The 24,902-nt window shown below is 37.8% G+C and overlaps 1 protein-coding gene across 1 annotated transcript in view; it reads right to left on the bottom strand.

Moving 5' to 3' along the window:
- Window positions 1-24,817, bottom strand: part of LOC112413120 (A disintegrin and metallopeptidase domain 3-like) — a 107,429-nt gene extending 82,612 nt beyond the window's left edge. Inside the window, 4 exon segments of the mRNA XM_024764982.1 lie at window positions 13,115-13,193; window positions 20,637-20,692; window positions 24,140-24,222; window positions 24,760-24,817. Of these exon segments, the coding sequence (XP_024620750.1) occupies window positions 13,115-13,193; window positions 20,637-20,692; window positions 24,140-24,222; window positions 24,760-24,817 (276 nt within the window).
- Between the last annotated feature and the right edge of the window lie 85 nt (window positions 24,818-24,902).

Below are 24,902 nucleotides of genomic sequence, written 5' to 3'. Positions count from 1 at the left end.
AGGAGAGCAGAAAGAATATGGGGCAGAAAAAAATTCAAAGAAATAAAGGCCGAATGCTGGTCGGAAAGAAGTTGGTTTAGAAAACCCTGGACCCTCCACCTCCCAACAAATACACCAAGTGAGTAGCAATTCATGGACCAATTTCCTTTGTGAGAAATCAGGAATTAATTGACAGGCTCATGCATACCTTTAGAGGATGCAAAATCAGATGCACCAAAGCCAGGAGGGAGATTTGGGGTGCCCTTTCACCAGAGACTGTACCCCAGAGTACTGCCATAAGATCACGAAGAGACCCTATAGCTCCCAGATTCACCCAGGAGAAGAGAGGGTGCTGTTCAAGCATCCAGTGCCCCGGTGTTTTCGAGGGGAACGAACACCCCAGGAACATTTTCACCAGACCCGGGGCTCTGATTGGTTCAGGGCAGTCTAGCCACCCAAACCACAGTGGAGGTGGTGGCTTGATTCCCTCCCCAGCTTGCCCAAACTCAACACAGAGTGAGGGGATGAAAAATCCCACCTCTCTGCTTCCCCTGGGGAGGTAATAGTGGATCGACTGAAGGCAGTGTTCCCACTTCGCCAGTTCTGCCCCAAGAGCCAGCACTTGTCTCACCAATCCTGGAGCACTGATGGCTCGCCCACAGTCTAGCTGTTGGAGGGAGAACAGGGGCGGCAGCTTGGGATGACAGACAACAATGATCGTTCCTACTGCCCAGCAGAAACAGAGCAGAAAAAACCACAGCGGCTTGCTTCTACCTGGAGAGAGAAACGGCTGGTAGAGGACCCCCAAGTAATTTCAAATCACTGGCCAGGCTGATCTGTGGGCGTTTCCTTCTGCACACGGCCAGTCATGAAGACTGGGTGATGTGACTGCTTTGTCTAATGAGCAGACACCAAAACAAAGTGTCCAGTGAAATGAGTCATAAGGAAAAGATATTTTGAACAAAGGAACAAGACATAGACCGAAATTGACACTAGTGAAATGACATTAAATAATCTGCCTAATGAAAAATTTAAAATAACTCCCATAAAGATGCTCAGTGAAGCTGGGAGAACAATGCATGAACCAAGTGAGAAATTCAGAAAAGAGATACAAAGTATTAAAAGTATCAAACAAATCGTGGAACTGTCAAATAATAACTGAACTGAAAAAATTCACCAGAAGCGTTCAGCAGCAGATTAGATCAAGCAGGAGAAAGACTTAACTAACTCAAAGACGGTTCAAAGGAGCAAAAAGAAGATAGTGAAAAAGTGATAAAATCTTACGGGACCTATGGAACACAAACAAAAGGAACAATACACAAAGTATGGGAGTCCCAGAAGGAAAAGAGGGAGCAAGAAAGAATGATTACGTGAAGCAGTAGAGATGTTAGCTAACACGATGACAGTAATCATACTGTAATATGTAAATGGATCAAATCAACACATTGTACACCTTAAACACTCTTACTTCCATAAGTAACAGTTCCATAAGTAATGTTCCATATGTCCTTGAGGCTCTATTCACTTTCTTAACTCATTTTTCTGGGTTTTATATATTGAGTGAATTCTACTGATCTCAATGTACTGACAACACATTGTACACCTTAAACACTGTTATATGTTGATTGTATTTCAGTTAAAAAAACAGAAAGCACTTTCAATACATACTGGCTGAAAACTTTCCAAACTTACGGAAGGAAACTGATATCCACGCCAAGAAGATAAAAAATCACCAAGTAAAATGTCCCTAAAGAAATCCACACTGAGATATATTGCAATCGAAATGTCAAAAGTCAAAAGTAGAGAGGGAATTTTGAGAGCAACAGAAGAAAAGTGATTTATGTGTAATGAAACACCCTTAAGACTTTCAGTGGATTTTTTAGCAGAAGGCTTGCAAGCCAGAAGAGACTGAGATGATATATTCAAAGTGTTGAGAGATGAAAAAAAAAGTCGACTAAATCTCTTATACGCTGCAAAACTACAGAAATGAAAAAGACTTCTGGTTTCTGGTTCTCCACGTCAGAAGGTTGGACGTTGCCATTCCATCCTGACAACAAGAGACAGCAGAACGGACTTAAAACTCAACAGCTCTTCCTGGATGTGTAAAAGAAGGGAGGACACAGTGCAAAGCGCGGCCCTCAGGATGAGAGAGGGCACATGGGGAGGCACAGCTCACTGGAGCAGAGAATCAGTAGTGCAAAGTGCTGCTGGAACCAGTGCCAGGGCAGGAAAACCTGACTGTGATTGATGAAAGGCTGTAAGATCAGTGCGGACAATTCTGAGAAATAAAAACTCCGGAGAACCCATGAATGGACACCCAAAATACTGTGAGATTTACCTTCAAGAGTTCCACCAAGATGTCACAGCTAATACCAGAGAAAAAGTCCTTGTGCCTCCAGCAAGGGGAGGGGGAAAGGACTCAATTTGAAATACATCAGTGCACTCTGTTCTTCTTTCCAGGGCCCGCCTTCAGGGGAAACTACCTAGATAGAGATGAACTGGCTGGGGTATTATCAGAGCCAAACTGACCTCAGGAAAGGAAATACCCAAATCCAGCCCACTGCAGCCATTCTGTCGCACTTGCGGAAAAAACAAAAACAAAACACCAAGAAACACTTTTGTTCATAGCCCTGATGCATAGGCTCACTAAAAAACTGAGACTTAATCACAGGACTATAAAACACTTTCTCTCACCCCACACCTCACTCACCACCACACTACTAAAGGCATATTTACAGCAGTTACGATACCCTAGATATAGAAACAATCTAAGTGTCCAAGAGTGAATGAGTGGATAAAGAAAATGTAAGATATATATCCTATATGTGAGACAACCAATGACTTATGATATACATCACACATATGAATGAATATTATTCATCCATGTGTGAGAAAGATTAGTCTGGAGAACATTATACTAAGTGAAAATAGCCAGACAGAGAAATAGAAACACTTTATGATCTCACTTACTTGTGGAATCTTACAACAAAAAGGTAAATTCCTTGAAACAGAGGAGAATGATGGTTACCAGGGGCTGGAAGTTTGGGGAGATAAGGAGATGCCCTCAAAGGGTACAAGCCTTCCCTTACAAGATGAAAAAGCTCTGGCAATCTAATATACAGCATGGCGACTATAGTTAACATAGTTACATACTGTGTTATACACTTGAATATTCCCTTAACAATCTTAAGTGTTCTTACCACAATAAAGGTCACCATATGGGTGATGTATGTATTAATAAACCTGATTGCGGTGACCATTTTACAGAGAATAAAAATGTGAATTAATCATGTTGTAGTTTAGATATATAAAAACTTATCTGTAAATGTCACCTAATAAATCTGAAAAAAAAGAAATATTAAAAATTTTAAGACTGGAAGCATCAATGAGATAGGTTTGGTCAAAATCTAGAACACTGACAACAGATGCTGGCATGTTTGTGGAGCAACAGAACACTCATTCATTACTGGTGGGAATGCGAAATGGTAGAGATAGCCAGTCGAGACAACCTGGGGATATTTCACAAAACTAAACAGACTCTTACAATCCAATCCAGCCAGCAATCACACTCCTTGGTATCTACCCAAAGGAGCTGAAAACTGAAACCCACACAAAAACCCTGTAAATGTACATTTTATAGCAACTTTTTCAACACTGTCAAAAATTGGAATCAACCAAGATGTCTTTAAGTAGGTGAAAGGATTCATAAACTGTAGTGCATCCAAACCATGGATTATTATTCAGTGGGAAAAAGAAATTAGCTATTAAGCCACGCCAAGACTTGGAGGAACATTGAATGCATATTACTAAGTGAAAGAAACCAACCTGAACGGCTGCATATTGTATGATTCCAACAACATAACAATTTGGAAAAGGCAAAACTATGGAGAAAGTTAAACGCTGCCCAGGGTTACAGTGGCAATGAACGATGAATAGGCTGAACACAGAGGATTTTTAGGGCACTTACAATACTCTCTATGATACTATAGATGGATACATGTCATTATATGTTTGTGCCATCCCACAGAATATACAAAACCAAAAGTGAACTGAAATGTGAACCATGCACTTTGGGTGATTATAGTGTGCCCACATAGGTTCCTCAATTGTAACAAATCTACCACTGTGCTTGGGGGAGCTATGAGTATGGGGCTCCGGAGGATATTTGGGAAACTCTGTACCGTTGTCTGAATCTTGCTGGCAACCTAAAACTGCCTCCCCCAGCAAAAAAAAAATGCTTAAGAAATGGAGAGATAAAGACTTTTCCAGACAAAAGCTGAAGTATTTCTCACCACTATATCTGCATTACAAGAAACACAAATGAGAATTCATCACTTTGAAATGAAAGGGTGCTAAAGAGCAACATGAGAGCAAAAGAAAGAATGAAAGTCATTGGGAAAGGTAAATGTATAGGAAATTTCAAATACTATATTACTGTATGGGTAGTGATTAAATCACTTTTAATTTTAAAATAAAAGTTAAGAGACAATAGTATATAAAAATAACTGTAACTAAAATCATGTTAAAAGTTACACAATATGCAACAATGTAACTGTGATACCGATAACATAAAATGTAATGAGGGGGATTAGTAAAATCGACTTTTTGTATGTTACTGAGGTTTTTACCAGCTTAAAGTACACTGTTATAGCTGTATGATATTTCATGTAAGCCCCATGGTAACCAAAATGAAAATATCAGTAAAGGTTACATAACAGAAAAAGACAATGAAATCAATACACATGGAACCAAAAAAAAAAAAAAAATCAATGAAACACAAGAAAAGACAGCGAGAGGAAAAGACAGACAAAAGAACTACAATTAATCGATCAATCAAACAAGTAACAAAAAGGCATTAGTAAATAACTTCCCTATCAATAATCACTTCAAATGTAAATGTTTAGACTCTACAAACAAAAGATGTCAAGTGGCTGAAAGGAGGGGGGGGCAGGTTTCAACTCTATACTGTCTGCAGGAATTTCACTTTAAATTGAAGGACATATAGCGGCTGAAGGTCAAGGGATGGAAAATATTCCAAACAAATGGCAACAGAAAGAGAGCAGGTGTTTTAATTGGGAAGAACACGTCTGACTCCATATTAAATCTGTTCCTTTTACTTTAACCTTTGTGTTCTTTTGCCTGGGCTTAGTCATGCTGGCCCTGCACCTTTTGTAAAAGAATGTTGCCTATGGCTTGAAATGTACAGGATAGCCTGACTGTGACCTGACCGGAACAGAGAATAACATTTGTCTTGTTGGAGGTTTACAGGAACATCGTGACCTGACATACATGGACGCTGCAAGAACACTGAAACCAACACCAAGAAGTCTGCAGCAACTAACTACACCCCTCCCTCAGTTTGCCTTTAAAAGTGCTTTGCTGACAGCCTTTGGGAAATTCAGGCTTTTTAAGGCAGGAGCCACCCGTCTCCTTACACGGGCCTGCAATAAACCTTTCTCTGCTCCAAACTCCGACGTTTCGGTATAGTTTGGCCTATTGTGTGTCGGGCACAGGTCTAGCTATACTTACATCAGACAGAATAGACATAAAGTCAAGACAGTCACAGGAGTCAAAGATGGACATTTTATAATGATTAAAGGGCTAGTCCACCAGGGAAAGATAACCATTATAAATATATATACCCTCAGCATTAGAGAATCTAAATATACCCACAGCAAACACTGACAGAATCTGAGGACAGATACAGACAGCAATACAATAAGAGAAGGGGACTTCAATACCACACTTTCAGTAATGGGTAGAGGAAGCAGACAGGAGATGAGTAAGAAATAAAAAAGAGGACTTAAATAACATTATAGCCAAAATCTACCCAGCAGCTACATACAGAACATTCCCCTCAAAAGCAGCAGAATATACATTCTTCTCAAGTGTACACAAGTTTTCCCCACAATAGATTATATGTTTGGTCACAAAGCAACTCTTAAGAAATTTAAGAAGATTTAAATCATACAAGGTGTCCTTTCTGAACACGTTTTGGAATGAAACTAGAAAGGAATAGCAGAAGGATAAGTAAAAAATCCACAGCTATGTGGAAATTAACAACATACTTTTGATCAACAATGAATCAAAGAAAAGAATCAAAAAGGAAATTTAAAATAGCTTGAGACAAATGAAACAGAAAACACAACATACCAAAATTTAACAGATCCAGTGAAAGCAGAGGAAAGAGGTAAATGTATAGCTACAAACAAATACATCAAAAAGACCTCAAATTAATAAACTAACTTCACATCTCAAAGAACTAGAAGAACAACAAAGAAAGCTCAAAGTAGCAAAAGGAACATAACAAAGAATAGACCAGGAATAAAATGATAATAAGTGGAAAAACAATAGAAAATATCAAAAAACTAAGAGTTGGTCTTTTGAAATGATAAATAAAATTGACAAACCTCTATCTAGATTAAGAAAAAAAGAGAAGTTTCAAAAATAAAATCAGAAAAATGAAAGCTCATGCCACAAAAATAAGAAGGTTCAAAAGAAAATAATATGAACATTATATGCCAACAACCAGATACCATAGAGGATGGATAAATTCTTAGCGACATGAAACCTAAGAAGAGTGACTCATGAAAAAATAGAAAATCCGAACCGACGTATAACTAGTATGGAGACTGAATCGGTAATCACAAACCTCCTAATAGGGAGAAGCCCAATACCAAATGGCTTCACTGGGGAATTCTATAGAACATATAAGTAAGAACTAACACAAGCATTCTCAAATGCTTCCAAAAAGTAAAAGAGGGGGGAACACTTTCAAAGTCATTTTATGCAGCCAGCATTACTCTGATACAAAAGCCACATGGAAAGAACAGTACGAGCTAACATCCCTCACGAATATAGATGGAAAAGTGCTCAACAAACTAGTTGTAAACCATATCTTTAAAAATATCTTCAAAGAAACCAGACAGTAATGTCATATAACCTGTAGAAGAACACCAGTTTGAATGACAGTACATTTCTCGTCTGAAAGTCATGAAGTCTCAAAGGAAATACAAGAGCAATTCTCACATGTTGACAAGAACATTACTGTAAAACATGAATTCTATATCTGGCAAATTTATCCTTTTAAGGATGAAGGAAAAAGAGAAACTTTCTCCGACAGAGGAAAACTAACAGATTTAGTCTACAGCACACATACCCTAAGGTAATGGCAAAAAGAAACTCCAGGAAACAAAGGTAATACATCACAAAAAGGCTTGGGTAGTCTTAAGGAACTGGGACAAATAGAATGGTTTAAAATACGGGTGAATATAATGAACTATCCTTTCCTTCATGAGTTTCTGAAATCATATTTGGTAGTTGAAACAACAATCACACAGTATCATGTTATGCCTAATGTATGGAGAGGAATATTTGATCAATTATATTTATAAAGTACAGAGGATAAAGGATCCTAAATGCAAGTAGGGTTTCAGGGTTTCACTTGAAGAAGTAAAAAGTCCACAACAGTAGGCTAGGTTCTATATGTTTATTGTAATACCTCAAGCAAACCTAAGAAAAGTACAACAGGGAAAAATCTATTGACACTATAAATAAATCATGATGTAATCTTTAAAATGTTCAAGTAATCCAGAAGAAGAAAACAAGAAAAAAGAAATGAGTAGCACAGAAAAAAAAAATAAAGGAAAAAAAAATATAGCAGACAAAAGCCCTAACATATCAATCACTACTTTAAATGTAAATAGTCTAAAAACACCAAATAAAATACTGAGTCCCAAGGCAGATGGAGGAAACAAAAAAATCAAACAAACAAAAGCACACCTTATGACCCAACTAAATAGTCTCTACAAGAAACTCACTTCCAACATAAATGCTTTTCCACTTCCAATGATTTTATTTTTTTACTTAATTTTTATTTTATATTGGGGTATAGTTGATTTACAAGGTGGTGTCAGTTTCAGGTGTACAGCAAAGTGGTTCAGTTACAGGCATACATTTTTAGGTAGATTGAAATAAAAAGAATGGAAAATATGTCATGCAAATATTGATAAAAATCATATCAGAGAAAGTGAACTTAATTGCAAAGAAATCTACAAGGGAGAAAGAGAGTCACTACGTGATCATAAAAGTATCCACTTATCAAGAAGCAGAGCAATCCTAAATGTATAGGCATCAAACAACAGAACTTCAAAATATGTGAAGCAAACCCTGGTACAGCTGAAAGAGAAAGACAAAAACCACAACAGTAAAGGAGGAATTCAACACGCTCCAATCGGTTATTGCTAGTACTAGACCAAAAATCAGCAAAATATAGAACTGAACCGCAGCATCAATCAACCTGATGTCCATGACATTTATGGACCAGTCCGCCCAAGAACAACAGAATACACATTTTTTTTTCAAGTATCCAAGGACATTCACCTACAAGCATAATATACTGGCTCATGACGCAAACATTCACAAATTAAAAACAAATTGAAATTGTACAAGGTATATGCTCTGACCAAAGCAAAATCAAACTAAAATTCAACAGACAGACAACAGAAAAAATAAACAAACCAAAACCTCCAAACACTTGTAAAGTAAATAACAGACTTTAAAAAAACAAACAGGAAGCCTTAAAGGAAAATTTAAAAATACATATATCTGTAATGAACATGAAAACTCACCATATTGTTGTGAGATACAACTAAGCAGTGTTGAGAGGGAAATTTTAGTACTAAAATGCTTACAGTAGAAAAAGAAATGGTCACGTATTGATAATATAAGTTTTTTCCTCAACAAATTAGAAAAAGAAGAGCAAAATAAACCCAAAGCAAGGTATAAGGGAGAAAAGAATAAGAGCAAAACACTACAAAGTTGAAAATAAGAAAACAGTAAAGAAAATCAAAGCAAGCAAAGGCTGGTTCTTTGATATGTGCAATAAACTGAAAAATCTCTAGCAAGACTGACAAAGAAGGGACGGCATACCTCATCAGCGGCGGAAGTGAACCAGCATATCAGTACAGCTGCTGTAGCCATTAAAAGGGTATGAGGACTGCAAGAAAATACATGCCAAAATGCCACTGAGATGAAATAGACCAATAACTTAAACACACACCACCAAAGCCATACATAGGAAACAGATAAACAAAATATTTCTATAACCATTAAATGAATTGGCAATTTAAAACCTCCCACGTACACACTCACATACACACACAAAATCCCCAGGTCCAGTGATTTCACTGGAGAATTTTACCACACATCTTAAGCATTAACAAGTATTTTATACAATATCTTCCAGAAAAACAAAAGAAGAGGTAATCTTTCTCAGTATATTTAATGAGGCCAGTATTACTACTCCAAAAATTAGACAAAGTCAGTACAAAAATAGAAAAATCATAGATCAATATTTCTCAGGAACTTTGACCAAAAAAATCCTCAAGAAATTATTAGCGCATCAAAGCCAGGCATGAATAAAAGAATCATACACCAGGACCAAGCTGTGGGGTTTTTAGGTTTGAAAGGTATTTTCTAGGTATTGTTTCAATATTTGAAAATCAGTCAGTGCAATCCACTATATCAACAGACTAAAAAAGAAAAATCATATGATCATATCAGCAGATGCAGATACAATTAAATACACACCTCTCCTCATGGGGCAGAAAAACAAACAAATTCTTAGCAATCTAAAAATAGTGAATTTCCACAACTTTATAAAGAGTATATAAAAAAAAACCTTACATCTAATGTTATCCTTATGGTGAATGACTGAATACTTTATCCCTACAATTGGGAAAATTGTGAGGATGTCTGCCATCAGTATGGTTATCTGACAGAGTACCGGTAGTTGTAACAAGCACAGTAAGGTAAAGCAAAGAGATAAAAAGTATACAGATGGAAAAAGAAGAAAACAGAAGGCCATATTTGTAAAAGACCTGACTATGGAAAAATTCTCAAGGAATCTATCAGAAAAAAAAAAAAACCCTCATAGAATTAATATGTGACTTCATCGAGGTTGTAAGGATATACGATTGACACAAACAAATGAGAGTTGTATTTCTAGATAACAACAAACATATGTAAACGGAAATTAAAATAGAGTACCATTTACAATTGCTCCAAAGAAAATGAAATACTTTGGTATAAACCTAAAAACATATCTACAGGATCTGAATGCTAAAATTACAAAATGCTAATGAACGACATTTTAAAAAGGACCAAACAAATGGAGATTCTTACTGCATTCACGGTTGGAAGAATCAACAGAATAAAGATGCCTATTCTCCCCAAATTCAACTGTAGGTTTAACAGTGTCTATCACGATGCTAGCAAGGTTGTTTGCACACAGAGGACAGTTTAGTCTAAAATTTATATGAAAAAGAAAAATATCTAGAATAGTGTAAAAATCTTGAACAACAATAAAGCAGAAGGAATCACTCTAGTCAACATAAATGCTGAATATGCAGGCAAACTGAAGAAGACAGCAGGATACTGGCAGAAGGAGAGTCACATGGAAGATCTGCACAGAATAAAGAACCCAGGAATATATCCGCATCAGTATGACCCCGTCCCCGACTTTTTGACAAAGGTGCAAAAGCAACTCAATGCAGAAGAACAACCCTTTCTAGAAATAGTGTTGGAACCATTCCACATCCCTGGTCAAGTGAGTGAACCTTGATCCAAATCTCACAGTTCATACAAAATCACCTCAGGTGAACACACCATTAAATGTAAATAAAACTATAACACTTTTAGAAAATAAAAATACACAGAATCTTCAGGAACTCTAGGGCAACATAGATTTCTTAGGTTTGAGAGCCAAATTACCATTCATAAAGGAAAAGTTGATAAATTAACTCTCATCAAAATGGAGAAATTCTGCTCGATCAAAGACCTTATGATGAGGATGAAAGGACAAATTACAGACTGGGAGCAAACATCTGCAAACCGCATATCTGGTAAAGGACCTATAATTAGAATATATAAACTCCTCAAAGGTCAGTAGTGAAAAACCAACCAACGAGAAAAGTCCAACGAGAAAATGGGCAAAAGACATTAACAGATATTTCACAAAAAGTGACAAACAAGCTCATGAAACTATAATCAACATCACTAGTCATCAGAGAAACGCCAGTCAAAATTACATGAGATAAAGTACACATCTATCACAATGGCTAAAACAAAATTTAAATAGCAAACAAAATGGCAAGAATGCAGATCCTCTTTTCTCTCTCATTCACTGTCAGCAGAAAGTTAAAATGGTACAGCCACTCTGGAGAAAAGATTGGTAATTTCTGTCAAAAGTGAATATACACTCACCATATGATCTGGCAATGATGTTCCTGGGTAGGTATCCCAAAGAAATAAAACTGCACACCTACACAACTGTACATGAACGTTCACAGAAGCATTCTTTTCAATCGCTTAAAATCGGAAGAGCCAAACTCTCGGTTGGTGAAGTATGAGAAAAACTAAACCTGGTGTTTCTTTGTGGAAAGTAGTTGTTGAGGAATTCAACTTTTAAAAATAGATTTCAAGGGATTGAGATTTTCTATTACTTCTCTCAATCTTGATAAGTTGTACTTTTCAAGGAAGCTGTCCATTTCATCTAAATCATCAAATTTATTGGCATAAAGCTGGCATAATTCTCCAAGATATCATTTTATCTTCTGTATGACTAGCAATATCTCCTTTCACCCCTAATATTGGTGGAATTTGTTTCTGATCTAGATAAGTCATACTGGGGGTTATTAATTTTATTAGTCCTTTGAAACAACTAAATTCAGAGCTTTAATGATTCCATTCTTTCTCCTTTTTCTCTCTCACTCTCATTGATTTCTGAACTTATCGCATTCTTTCCTTCCTCGGCTATGGCTTAACCCTTTACAGAGCATCACAGTTTGTGTCAGAAGGCAATTAATTTAATGGTAACCATCCACAATCGTCTCCGCGCTGTGTTTTAGGCTTTGAGGTGGGGAATGGGGGAGACCAAGAGTGTCTCTTACTCTAGAGCTTGATCCTTCCTTCAGACACTCAGCCTTTCTGTCTCAGCTGAACGTCTGGGGTTTTAGCAAGGTCACTTTACACTGCCTGCCCTGAAAATCCAACATCTCCCAACACTGTTCCGTCGGTTAGTATTATCTCCATTTCACTCTCGACCCTTCAGTAGCGTCTTACCCACCACACATGCTGTCTAATCCTCAGTCAGGGAACAAAGGACAACTCCCCTTCTCTGAAAAAATGTACATCAACACAGAGTCCCTTTTTTTCTCTGGTCCTGGGTCCTGCAAGTTCCAGCTGCTTCAGCAGCCCAAACTCTTAAAAACTCTTAAAATCCAAATTCTTAAAGAGTCCTGTTTGCTTCCACCCTTGTGCTATAGTTAAGACATTATTTCCAGTCAGAGGGCCAAGTTCAGGGTGAGATTCGCCTTCCATGCTTTCCTTCTGTCAGAGAGAGATTTCCTGATTTTTTTTTTTTAATTGTCAAATGTCTGAAAACAAGTGTCTCATGGCTTTTGTCCTGCTTTCTACTTGTAGATGGCGAGAAAGACAAATGTTGTATGAGTTACCATATTTTAAATTTCATTCTCTTTCAATTGCAACACAGCAACAGAAGCTGACCAATCACTAGCATTTGCCTCTTCCCCATCATCTATTCTGGCAAAATACGTATCTTAGATTAAAGCCAACTTTCTCACATACTTTTAAGCATTTCTTGACTCTTACCTGCATTTTGGGATAGAATTCAAATTCCTGTGTTTTTCATGTAAACCTATTCAGATTCTGTACTCAAATTGCTTTTGCAACTTCACTTTCCTGTGCTCTTTCTGTAAAGTGGTTTCCACTGTTCCCTCCACTGCTCAGGTCCTATGGTACCTCCATCAAAACTTCTCCCTGTGTTCAGTGGCTTCTTAGTTCCTTTCCCCACTTTTTTCTCCCTCTCAAACTCCTACTCCTACTTCCAGAGAGTGTAAATGACCTTTTCAGGTAAGTGATTCCTGAGTTCCAAGTTTTAAAGGTAGTCATTCTATTCTATATGCTTTCAGAGCAATTGCCACATTACGTTTGGGTTTGTGATCAATCTGTTTGCCCAGTAATTCAGCCGAGTATAAAGCATTCTTCTTCTTCCCACCAATGGCACGTTCACCACATAACACTAAAAATCTACACAACATAAAGTAAAACTTACCTTTACAAATGAAGAATCTGGATACAATATCCCTGACTTGTTGTATGAATACACCAGGAAATGAGAGTCTAAAAATGACCTAATTCAACCAAAATAGTAATACTTCGTTGTAATAATAGCATTAGTAAAAGTAACTTCCAGAGTCATGAAAGTAAACAAACTTACATTTCATTTTATAAGCTCAAATACGCAAAAATTAAATGGGCTCATCTCTCCGTTATCTAGCTTTCTTTCTGATAGCGCATTATGTATATAAGAGAAAGCAAGAACCAGGATGACCGGATACCAGTGTGGGCACTGGAATGACACAGATTGCTGTCTAGTAAAATCCAGGACTTCCAGATTCCCTCAACAAAATTTTCTTTTATAGATTCAACCATCAATACATCTCATGGAGTAAATCTCTTAGTTAAAGTTGGCTAATAAGTAGCCATGGATTGATAAAAAACAATCAAAAAAATACATGCTTATTTCATTAGCTTGTTTCTGTGAAGTTATACTGTGCTACAACGCATCCTCCAAATTCCCAGTGCCTTAAAATTACAATGAATGTTCTTCACAAGGTTACTGCAGGTTCAGCTCCACATTGCCTTCATTCTGGAACCTAGGAAACGGCATGGTCCCTCCACGGAACATGCTTTTCTCGTAGCAGAAGGAGAAAAATTGTAGAAGCACACGATAGATCTTAAAGCCTTTGTTTAGAAGCGGGATTCTAGTCTTTTGCTCAAATTTCATACGTTATTTCTATAGAAAAACGTGACATAAACAGGGTATGGAACTAAAATCTTCTTACAAGGAGGATGGTGATTATCATGGAACAATCTAACATCGTTATTTACTGTAGGGATGAGACAGGCTGGGACCCGGGACCCCTTTACTGGAGCGCTTGGCCTGGACACACGTCTCCTCGAGCAACAGAAGACAGAGGGACTCTAAGGGACTAAAACTAACTACCTGCATGTGCAGTCTGGGTAATTATGAACAATAAGACACACAAAGGCCACAAACCGACTGCCACTCCGGAGGTGCCAGGAGCAAAAGCAGGGTACTTACTGCGCATGATCCCTGCACATAGCACCACCAGGCGAGTGGGCAGACCACCAATCTGCCCCTACCTTCACCCCACTTAAGGATCCAGCCCACCTTCCTCGGAGAGTGAGCCAGGGAACCTGTCACTTGTTTTCACTCCCTCCTGCTGCAGCACGAGCCTCAACAAAGCCTTGCCTGAATTCCTTCTCTGGCCACTTATCAATTTCTATTGATTAAAGAGTCCAAGGACCCTAGTCCATAACAGTGACACTGGGATTTCTCATGGATTCCAAACATCAAGAAGGTTTGAAGGCCAGAATGAAAGAGAAACTAGAGCATTAACAGAGTACTTCTTTCACCACTACTTTTTTTTCACCACTACTTTTCTTATCTCCTTCATGTCCTCTCATTCTTTTTAAAAAATTTTTAGTGAAGTATAGTTGATTTGCAATGTTGTGTTAGTTTCAGGTGTACAGCAAAGTGATTCAGTCATATATATATACATATATATGTATATGCACACACACATACATATATATATATTCTTTTTCAGATTCTTTTATCATACTAAGAAAAGTAAGTTGGACAGACAAATATCCTATGATATCACTTATATGTAGAATCTAAAAAAAAATGATACAAATGATCTCCTTTATAAAACAGAAATAGACTCACAGACATAGAAAACAAACTTATGGTTACCAAAAGGGAAAAGGAGGGGAGGGATAAATTAGGAGTTTGGACTAAACAGATACACAATACTGTATGCAAAACAGATAAACAACAAGGACCTGCTGTATAGCACAGGGAACTATATTCAATATCCTGTAACAATCTATTTCCTCTCCTTCTTGAAAACTTTTCCTTTTCTTCAATTCAAATAACAAAACCAGAGAGGTTCCCGGAGAAAAACTGGTATCTGTCAGTTTATATTCCACATATATTTAAGGAAAAACTGCATGGACTGGGTTGGTTTAGGTGCAAGCATCTAGAACGTGAATTCTGAAACAAGGGCAGAGCCACCTTTTAATAACTGTAAGCATTTAAATGGAGGTGGTGGAAGTGGGAATCCAGAAGTAGTTCCCAGGAAAAAGGAATTAGAGATTAAAAACCTTAACAGATATTTGACAAGCATTATTAAAAGGATAAAAATTTTCTTTGCAAGTTTATTCATCCTGGGCCCTTTTTCAAAGGCATACTTTTGGCTTCTGTATGAAACAACAAAACAGTCTGCCTTAATCAGTGACATAACAAAAATACAAATGAGCACTGAAAGAAAAACAATGTCCAATGAAAGGAAAATGAACAATAAAAAGTATGCAAAACTTAAAAGTTAGTTCCAAATGAAGTAGCATTGATGAACAAAATAATCTTAATTTCAAGAGAAATGAATAAGCATTCCAAGGAGATCATTCCAAGAGAAAAAAGTATACTCTGAAACTAAAACACATGTCAGTTAATATTAAATAACTCAATAAATGTATCGAAGAGAATTTGCTTACTGTGAACAGAATTATAGGTCTAGCCAACAGAAAACAAATGCTGGTAAAATGCATGTCAAAAATAAAGATTTGATCATAGTTGTAGAAAAAACTATGATATGGAACACAGACAAGTAAGACCCAGGATGAAAGCAATGATTTCCCATAGAAGAAAAAAAAAATGCATAGGGACTGAAAATTAAAATGAAAAATTTAGGGACTTGGGATATATTAGGGAGTATTAATGTAATACACACACACACACACACACACACACACAAACTCACCATCACCCACATACAGAAATTGCTGGAAAACTCACTTCACACAGACTATATCAAATTGCAAAAATTTATAGAAAAGAAATATGACTCACAAATTCTACACATTGCCAAATGTCATTCAGTTATGAGAACAAGAAAGACATCTGCAGACATGCACCGATTCGGGAAGCAGGCCACCTGCAGATTCCATCTGAAGAAAATAATCTGAAGTTATTCTAACTAAACGATACCTGAGTTAGCATAAAGCTGCAATAAAAAACAAAGTAAAAAGAAGCTTTGAAGAAAGTTGGAAAATGCAATACTGTTGTTAAAGAAACTGAAAGCTATGAATTTACATCTTAAGTGGAAAAAGAATTTTAAGAAATACTATACGAATGTGATGCTATCACTTCTAACAGACACAAGAGAGGAATCTGAGAACCTAGGATAGAAAATATGAATATAATGATTATATGAAAATTTCATTTTTATAGCAATAAATCCCAAAAACAAAGGAAGAAGACAATCAATAGTGTAGGTGGCATAATTGCAACATATAGAGGAGATAAAGTGTTAATATCTACAGAAAACAAAACTTCCCACGATAGATCATGGAACAAAACCCAGAAAAACAGAAAGATAAAGCCATAGATTGAAAATAAATAACTCAAAACAAATGAATAAAAAATAACGACCGCCCCGCCCCCGGCAAAAAAAAAAAAAAACCACAAAAAAAAAAAAAAAAAAAAAACGCCCCCCCCCCCCCCGGAAAAAAAAAAAAAAAAAAAAATCTCAGGAAAAGCAAATCAATGAGAACGGTCAGTAAACACTGGAAAAGATACTAAGTGTTATTAATAACCAGTGAAGTGCATATTAAAACAACAATAAAACAGCATTTGTCATCCACTAATTAACAAAAATAAGTGTGTGAAGATATTCATTTTGTCGAGAATGTGGAGAACAGAAACACTTTTAAGCTACTGGCATGAGTAAAACTTGGTTATAAGGCTTTTGAAGAAAAAAACTGGCATTATATAGCACTTGAGAAATTTCTTATTTATAATCCATCAATTTCACTGGGGCCCAGGAAGTCATGGTCAAGGATGTCCATGATAGAGCTGTTCTTGCTATAAATATGGGAGGATAAATAATTAATGGGATATATTCATTTTATGGCTACATATGCATTTTAAAAAACAAACCCGTTTTGCACGCATCATTATGAATGAATCTCAACAAATAATATTATGCAAAATGTTTCACAACGAACACTAATAAGTGTAAGGCCAACTGGCCCGAGGCAGGGGAACACAATCATATTCACAGGTTGCATCAGACCGAAATTCTCCGGACCACCCAGTTCCAGAAATTGCCCTGGAGACATTCCGGACCACCCAGTTCCAGGAACTGACCTGGGGACTTTGAACCCAGCCCAGCCTTCCCGCCTTTCGAGGGGCGGGACTAACGGTCCCCCAGGATACCCGAAAAGATATCTCCTGACGGCCGACAAAGGAGGTACCTGCCTCTTCCTACAGGAGGAATGCTGCTATTACATCAATGAAACAGGATTCGAAGACAACGTAAGACAAAGTAAAAGCCCTCCATCGCTTAAGAGAAGAACTCCAATGCGAACACCAACAGTCCGCCTCCCCAGTCCCCGATTGGTGGCAATCCGCCCTCTATACCTGGCTAACACCAATCTTAGGCCCCTTAATTCTCATCTGTATCTTGCTCACGTTTGCTCCCTGTTTTCTTAGGTTCCTTCGCAGGCGCATGGAGGGAGTCTCTCGGGTGGCCACAAACCAAATGCTCCTCGGTCCTTACAACTTGCTTCCTACAGAACCCCTCACTGGTCTCCCCTAAGCCTCGGACCTCTGGTCGCCCGACTCCCCTTTCGACGCCCCCACTCAGCATGAAGTAGCCAGAGATCAGAACGCCGCCCCATTATACCAAAGATGTCGGGATGTAAGGCCAACTGGCCCGAGGCAGGGGAACACAATCAGATTCACAGGTTGCATCAGACTGAAATTCTCCGGACCACCCAGTTCCAGAAATTGCCCTGGAGACATTTCCGGACCACCCAGTTCCAGGAACTGACCTGGGGACTTTGAACCCAGCCCAGCCTTCCCGCCTTTCGAGGGGCAGGACTAACGGTCCCCCAGGATACCCGAAAAGACCGCCAAATGAGGAATACCCTGCGCCCTCCCAGATTCACCACATCCCTTTCCCTTCTTCCCCTATAAAATCTTGCCCAACCCTCGCCCGGGTGCGACTTCTCTGGCCCCTTTCTCTCGGACCAGTGAACCTCGCCCGGGAGCGCTCCCTAATAAAGCTCACTTGAAGCTTTCCTCTGTTTCGCGGTGCCGTTTGTTAAGATCCGACCTTAAATAAGTACCTATTGCTCACACTTGTGGGTCATGTGCGGGTAGCCATGGCAGCTCTGCTAATTGTGGCCAGGCTTGCTCAGTGGTACAGGATTCAGCTGAATGTTGGCTGCTGTAGGAATAAATAGAGCACCGTGGCTGTGATCCACATGTCTTTAATCGTCCAGCAAGCTAAGCCCGAGCATATTCTCATGGGGATGACAGACAGACAAGATGGAAAGCAGAAAAGCGTGACAGCTTTTTCAAGCCTGTGTTGGAATCAAGGCAGCTAACATCTCTCTGGCCAAAGTAAGTGACATAGCCCCAAACTGGGCTAGTAATTTGCCAGGCCCCCAAAGTAAAATGAAAATGCGGGGTCTCTCATTCAAAAGTTTTAAGAATCTCAGGATAGCATCAGAAGAGCATGAATCCAAGCACAGAGCCCTTCTAACCTTGGGCTCTTCACACCCATGAAGAATGAGTGTGAGGTAGTTGTTGAGCTGTATACACTCCACTTCTTGATGAGAGAACCTCAAAGTTATATGGCAAAGAGTGAAAACACAGGGAAAGGTAAAGAACTGGGGTCACTTTTGTGATTCACCATGCTAAGGTCCACCCTTACCTACCCTTCTGATCCACCGTAACAAATTGTATAATGGAATATACACTCTTGTTCCATTCATGTCTATTTGAAGGACGCATCAGAACATGATTTTTATTGATCTTTAGACATATGGATGAAAGACCCTAAAAATATGGCAGAAGAATATGTGGCAATATCATAATGGTAATCGGCACTGCGGAGTGAGACGATTGAAGAGGTCTGGGTATGGGAATAACAGATTTCATTATTATGGCCATGTACCCTTTTTTTTTAATATGTAGGGAAAATGCCTATATGTGCATCATTCATGGTAAGAACTTAATTGTTTATACTAATCTCAGAATTTTCCTTTTTTATTTTTATTCATTCATGGAAAAAAAACAATATAAAAAATAGCATGCTAATATAAACTACGGACTTTGGGTGATAATGAATGATGTGTCAATGCAGGATCATCAGCTACAGCAAATACATCACTCTGGTGGGGAATGTTGATAACGGAGGAAGCTATGCACGTGTGGGGTGTAAGGATATACGGGAAATCCCTGCGCCTTCCACTCACTTTTGTTGGGAACCTAAAACTGCTCTAAAAAATAAAGTATATTAAAATGATAAGAAATAATAATGAGAAAACTACGTGAATAGGCAAACCCCATACAGGAAAATGAACTAGCCAATAACTATTTAGAGAAATCATTTAGGGAAATACAACCTGACATTAAGATGAGATACAACATTTTAGTATATCACGCATGCTTTTGGAAATCTAAACTGCTACGGTTTTTAGAAAGTAACTGGCAATATCTCTCAAAATCTTTACATGCTATAAAATGTGAGTAATAAAGAAGGCCTACCTTAGAGGTGGTTGTGAAAATTAATCAGTTACTACCTGCAAATTGCTTAGAAATACGCCTGGAATATGGTACGTGCTCAATAAATGTCAGTTGCTTTCATTATTACTATATTATTATTACTATTATCAGCACTCATCCTGCTTGATCCAGAAGCCCATTTATTAATATCAAGACTATGAAACAAAATCTCCCTGGAAATAACTTCATTACCCATCAATATTACATACTATGGGATCTCATCCATTAAAAATGAGTAAAAATTTATACATAGAGCAAGAAAATAAGTGCCATTATTAGATAAGACCTGACACTTGCAGAACACTATTTTCATTTGTGCAAGAAAACAAAACAAAACAAAAAAAACCCTTTTCTGGTAGGTTTCTATATGTTTTATTTCAGGTAAAGATGAAATTTAAAATAGAAAATCATGGAATGATACACACAGGATATTGATACTGGTTTCCTCACAGAGTGGAAGTAGAAAACTGAAGAGATTAAAAATATATCCTATAGCAAAATGAGACAAAACTAGAGTGTAATATCAAATAAAATGCTTAAAAATCATATAATTGTGTAAAATGACATGAAACAAATAAAATTAATCATGGACAGATAAACTTATTCCCTTGATAGTTGCAATTGTAATTATACTTTAAGGAGTTACATAAAATGATTTTCATGTGTCTGATATACTTTAATACTTATATCATTAAATTACAGTTGGGTTTGAATATTAGATTTAAAAATCTAAAGATAAAGACTCGAAATTCTAGTCTGACATGAATCACCAAGAAGACTTAACATATTAAATAAATATAACATCTATGCTCTTGCATATTTAGGCTCTAAATTTAGGCTCCATTTAAGGTAGTCATTGTAAAAATGTAAGAAACTAAAAACAACTATGAAAAGAAGCATGGCCACTTACTGTTTTTCAAGGTGGAGAGTGTATGTTTTCCTGTCAATTTTGATGGCATAGGTGACCTACAGGAAAGTAGTCAGAGAGAATGTAATTATTAGATATTTCAAATCCTTAAAAGTCAGAAGCCCTAATTGTTAAAAATATATGTACTCTTTCATATAAGCATGTATTATATCATGAGTGTATCAAAATTATATATATATAATTATAGTTACAGTTATCTTTCTTCAATCTTGGAATGTGTGACAGAATTAATCATAATCAAACTTACATAAAATCTAGGAGTCTAAATCTATTTCAAAAGTAAGAGCATAAGTCATTAGCATTTAACTATCATAATCAAATTTTTAACTTCAAATGGTTACATTTAGAAATGCTGAGTAATCTTTGAAGGAACTTGAATTTTATTAGCTTTTCCTACTTTGCAATTTCTAGAGCAAATAAATGGAAAATTAAACAATACAAAGCAAGTCCCCTTTTAAGAGGAAACTAAAATTAAACTAAAATCTGATGTTCACCTAACGACACCATTAAGAAAGTTAAAAGGCAATTCCTAAACAATGATATTAGCAATTCACATCCAATTGGCCAATCCACATTTGTGTATGTCTTATTTCTAACAGTACATCTTTTCCTTCTCCTTTTCGTTTTCCTTAGTCTATCTCACCAAAAGTTCTGTTTTATATTCTTCTCAGAAATCAGCTTTTGACATTGTGAATCCAGGCTACTTCAGCTTACTTTTGTCTTTCATTGATTCTACTTCTTAATTTAAGCAGCATCTTTAAGAATTTTAAGGTTATAATTATTTTTCTAATTTTAAATTGCTGACCATTTTTTGTCACTTGTTTAATTAATTATTTGTGGTTATAAATTATGCTCCTATACCATCTTCAGAGTGGAATTCAAATTTTTCTTTGTAATTTCTTCATTCTCGTTCATTGTTTATTATTTAATATCCATTGTGACTTATGATTCCTCCTTCAACCCATGAATCACGTAGAAGTATACTTTTAAATGTCCAAATACATTTTTCAGTCATTCTGTTAAGTTTTAACCTAATTCTATTGTTGCCAGATGATGAGTTCTGTACTATCCATATTTGCATTTATTTATTTATTTTCCTTGCTGTGGTCAATTCTGTTGAATGACACTGTATGTTCTTGAAAAGTATGAGAACTAGTCTCGAGAAGCATTATTTACAACGGAGATAGAGCATTAAGTGCAGCTTGATTAGAAAAGCTCTTATCTATTTCTGGGGATACCTACAAGTCTGGGTGTTTCTGACTCTTGGCTGAAGAGGGCAGTAAGATTTATAATGCACTGTGTAGGGTTCAAAACTCCCCTGGCCAAGGTTAGCTTCCGTTGTGTTTCCCTAACTAGTTTGACAAGACTGGCTTGGCTACTTAAAAAGTCACTGAAAGCTTTGCAAGGAGCTCTCCCAAAGCCAAACTTCCTCCCATAAATCTTGAGATTTCAAGCCGGAGACTCAGCGTGTTCCGGGAGCACAGAGGCTGGGTTCGCGGAGAGCTAGCTCATTGCGGATGCTTCCTGGATTCCTGACATTTGCCTGAATTCTCTTTGTCTTGCTGCACCAGAGGTTTTATCATTTACTAAAAGCCTCACGTGTGATATCCCTAGACTCTAGCAAGTCTTAACATAGAACAGAAAGGGGAAAACAATACACAAACTTCATTGGGTTCACTTTATCCATCAATAAAGTTTCTTTTTGTTGTTCAAATTTTCTTTCTCTTTATGAAGAATTTTATGGTCAATCATAAAATTGAGAAAAACATTTTAAGATCTCTCTATGGAAATGGATTTGAAAATGTCTCCCTGTCGTGCTATCAGTTTTCATTTGATATATGCTGAGGACATTTTATTAAATTCATACAAACTTAGAATTTTTATGTTACCTAGGAACTGAATATTTTATTATTATTATGTAATGATGCTTATCTCATAATAGTGTGTGTGTGTGTGTGTATGCATGCGCACACATGTGTGTACCAAATACTGTCTTTTTCCTGCTATCATCATGGATCCTCATGTTTTCTTTTGGTAGCATCTTCCCAGTGTACGTTATACTCTCCTAAACATTTCAGCGTCTCCAGATATTCATTTTGGGGGTGTGATAGCTTTTATAAATACATAATCGCTGGTGCTTCTTGGTACCACAGAGTGAGCCAGTCAGAAGTAGACCACTCTGTAAAACCTGCTCCAGTGTCTAGTACAGTTTTTCAGCTGCCATTGGAGGACATTCCTCTCCGATCTGGCCACTGAGGTTGTAATCAATGGATTCTTCTCCCATCCCTGTGTGTGTTTACATCAACACTTCTTCCTTCTTGAAAACGAAGTGTCCTATCCAAAGCTACTAATTCTTATTAAAAAAGAAGTCAAAACCAGAAAGAAACTGACAACTAACAAAATGATTCAAATAGTCAATATACAGAAAGACATCTTTTGTTAAGGTTTAACCAAAAAATACCTGTTAAAAGTGAAGCATTCACTAGGATGTACACAAGAGCAAAGATGAGAAGACTGAAGAGACCTGGAGAGGCCTCAGGAAGATAGGTGTCACTATTTCTGTTAATGGGAGTCAAATATAATGCAACTTTTCCGGTAGACATTTTTCAATGCTTATCAAAAATTTTTATAGTGGTTTGCCTGTTGATCCTATTGACTATTCAGGAAGGTTTATGAAACTACCTGCATGTATAAAATTTGAAATACTATATGATGTTACACATAAGTTACCATGAAGTTAGGAAAAATAATGACAGGGCTGTATTTATTATCATAAAAATAAATCCTAACTCTACACATAAATGAAAAACCCAATTACAAATCTCATAAATGATCATTAAAAGTATATGTGCATGTGTGTATGTATGTCTCTAAAACTTCATTCCCTTCAAACTTACTGCCTTTAGAAAGTGAGGCAGCCATTCACTTTCTTAACGTCTCTGTACTGTCTAGATTTAATTTTACAATGTACATGCTTTACTATTCTAAGCAGATCAGAAATAACATTACTTTTTACAAAGCTTTATATATGCCTATGTATGTAAATACAGGCATGAAGATACGCTTTATATACTGCCATTTTAAAACCATGCTACAAGCTAAAGATTAGTATGGCCTCACTTACATAGAAGGTATTAGTAATGTAGAAATTATTTTTACTTATTTATTTATTTTTTAGAAAGTATTTTTAAACGTACATCTTTTCTAGAAAACAGTCTACAGTAGACTGTAGACGCCATTTTGTGGGATAGGAATTCGGGGCATTTCTTTTCTCTGAGTCTGTGTTTTAAAATTGTTTCGTAACGTTCATATATTACTTGGGAAATGAAAACAAAACACTTGCTCTCCCTCAGACAAAACCAAAACGTCTCTTGAACACTGTCATTAGGACACAAAATTTCATGAAGGGGTACGCATGAATTGATTTGGGTCTTGCATCCAGTAAAAATAACATACTCATACCTTTTAAGTGATTTCTTAATTACATGCGTTTCTGAAACACCGCCGTCATTGGTGTTTGTCCCAGTCTTCTGTGGCACTGTAATTTGTAGAAGTGATGTTTCAGTGTCTGCAGTAAGGAAAACAGGCGTGAGCCTTCCCCAGCGCACGGCAGCATCCTTATCCTTCTCTTATTTGTCCTCTCCTATCACATCACTCGTGGATCTTCCAAGCCCGAGCGCACGCACGCGCACACACACACAATCACACTGCGCAGGGTTCCAGGAAGAGGCTCCTCTAGAAGCGGGAGTGTTACTACCCCACCACCGTCCAGAGACCCTCGGAGCTGGCTGACCTCAGCCCTGGGTAGGTGAAGAAGGGCTGCTCCCAGGACCCCATCCAGGCTCCCTCCTCCCCCCACCTCCCTGGAAGACAGGCGCCCCCTCCTGCGGCGCAGGGTCCCGGAGTGAGGGACAACTATCTCAGTCCTGCTCAGAGCCCTCCGACCAGCGGGCCCGCCAGGGGCCTGAAACTGGGCGGGCTCGGACCCGACCCCGGACTCTCCCCAGCCCGGCCTGGGCTTCTGCAGCAAGGAGGGCGACGTCCCCCGCGCCAAGGGACTCTGTGACGACGGGCCACCCTCCTATCCAGCAGGGTCCTCACTTACGATGGCCCGCGGAGGTCAGCCGACCCAGCTCTGAGAGGAGCAGCAAGAGAAACAGCATTGCGTGGCCGGCCGGCGTCTCCACAGCGATGGCGGTTGACTGGAAATTGCAGCTAGCGCGCGAGGCCCTGCGCTCTAGGTCCCGT

Source organism: Neophocaena asiaeorientalis, unplaced genomic scaffold (genome assembly GCF_003031525.2).
Source record: "Neophocaena asiaeorientalis asiaeorientalis breed wild unplaced genomic scaffold, Neophocaena_asiaeorientalis_V1.1 scaffold14, whole genome shotgun sequence".
Taxonomy (NCBI): Eukaryota; Metazoa; Chordata; class Mammalia; order Artiodactyla; family Phocoenidae; genus Neophocaena; species Neophocaena asiaeorientalis.
The sequence above is the reverse complement of the archived record's forward strand: the minus strand, read 5'-3'. Positions and strand labels throughout refer to the sequence as shown.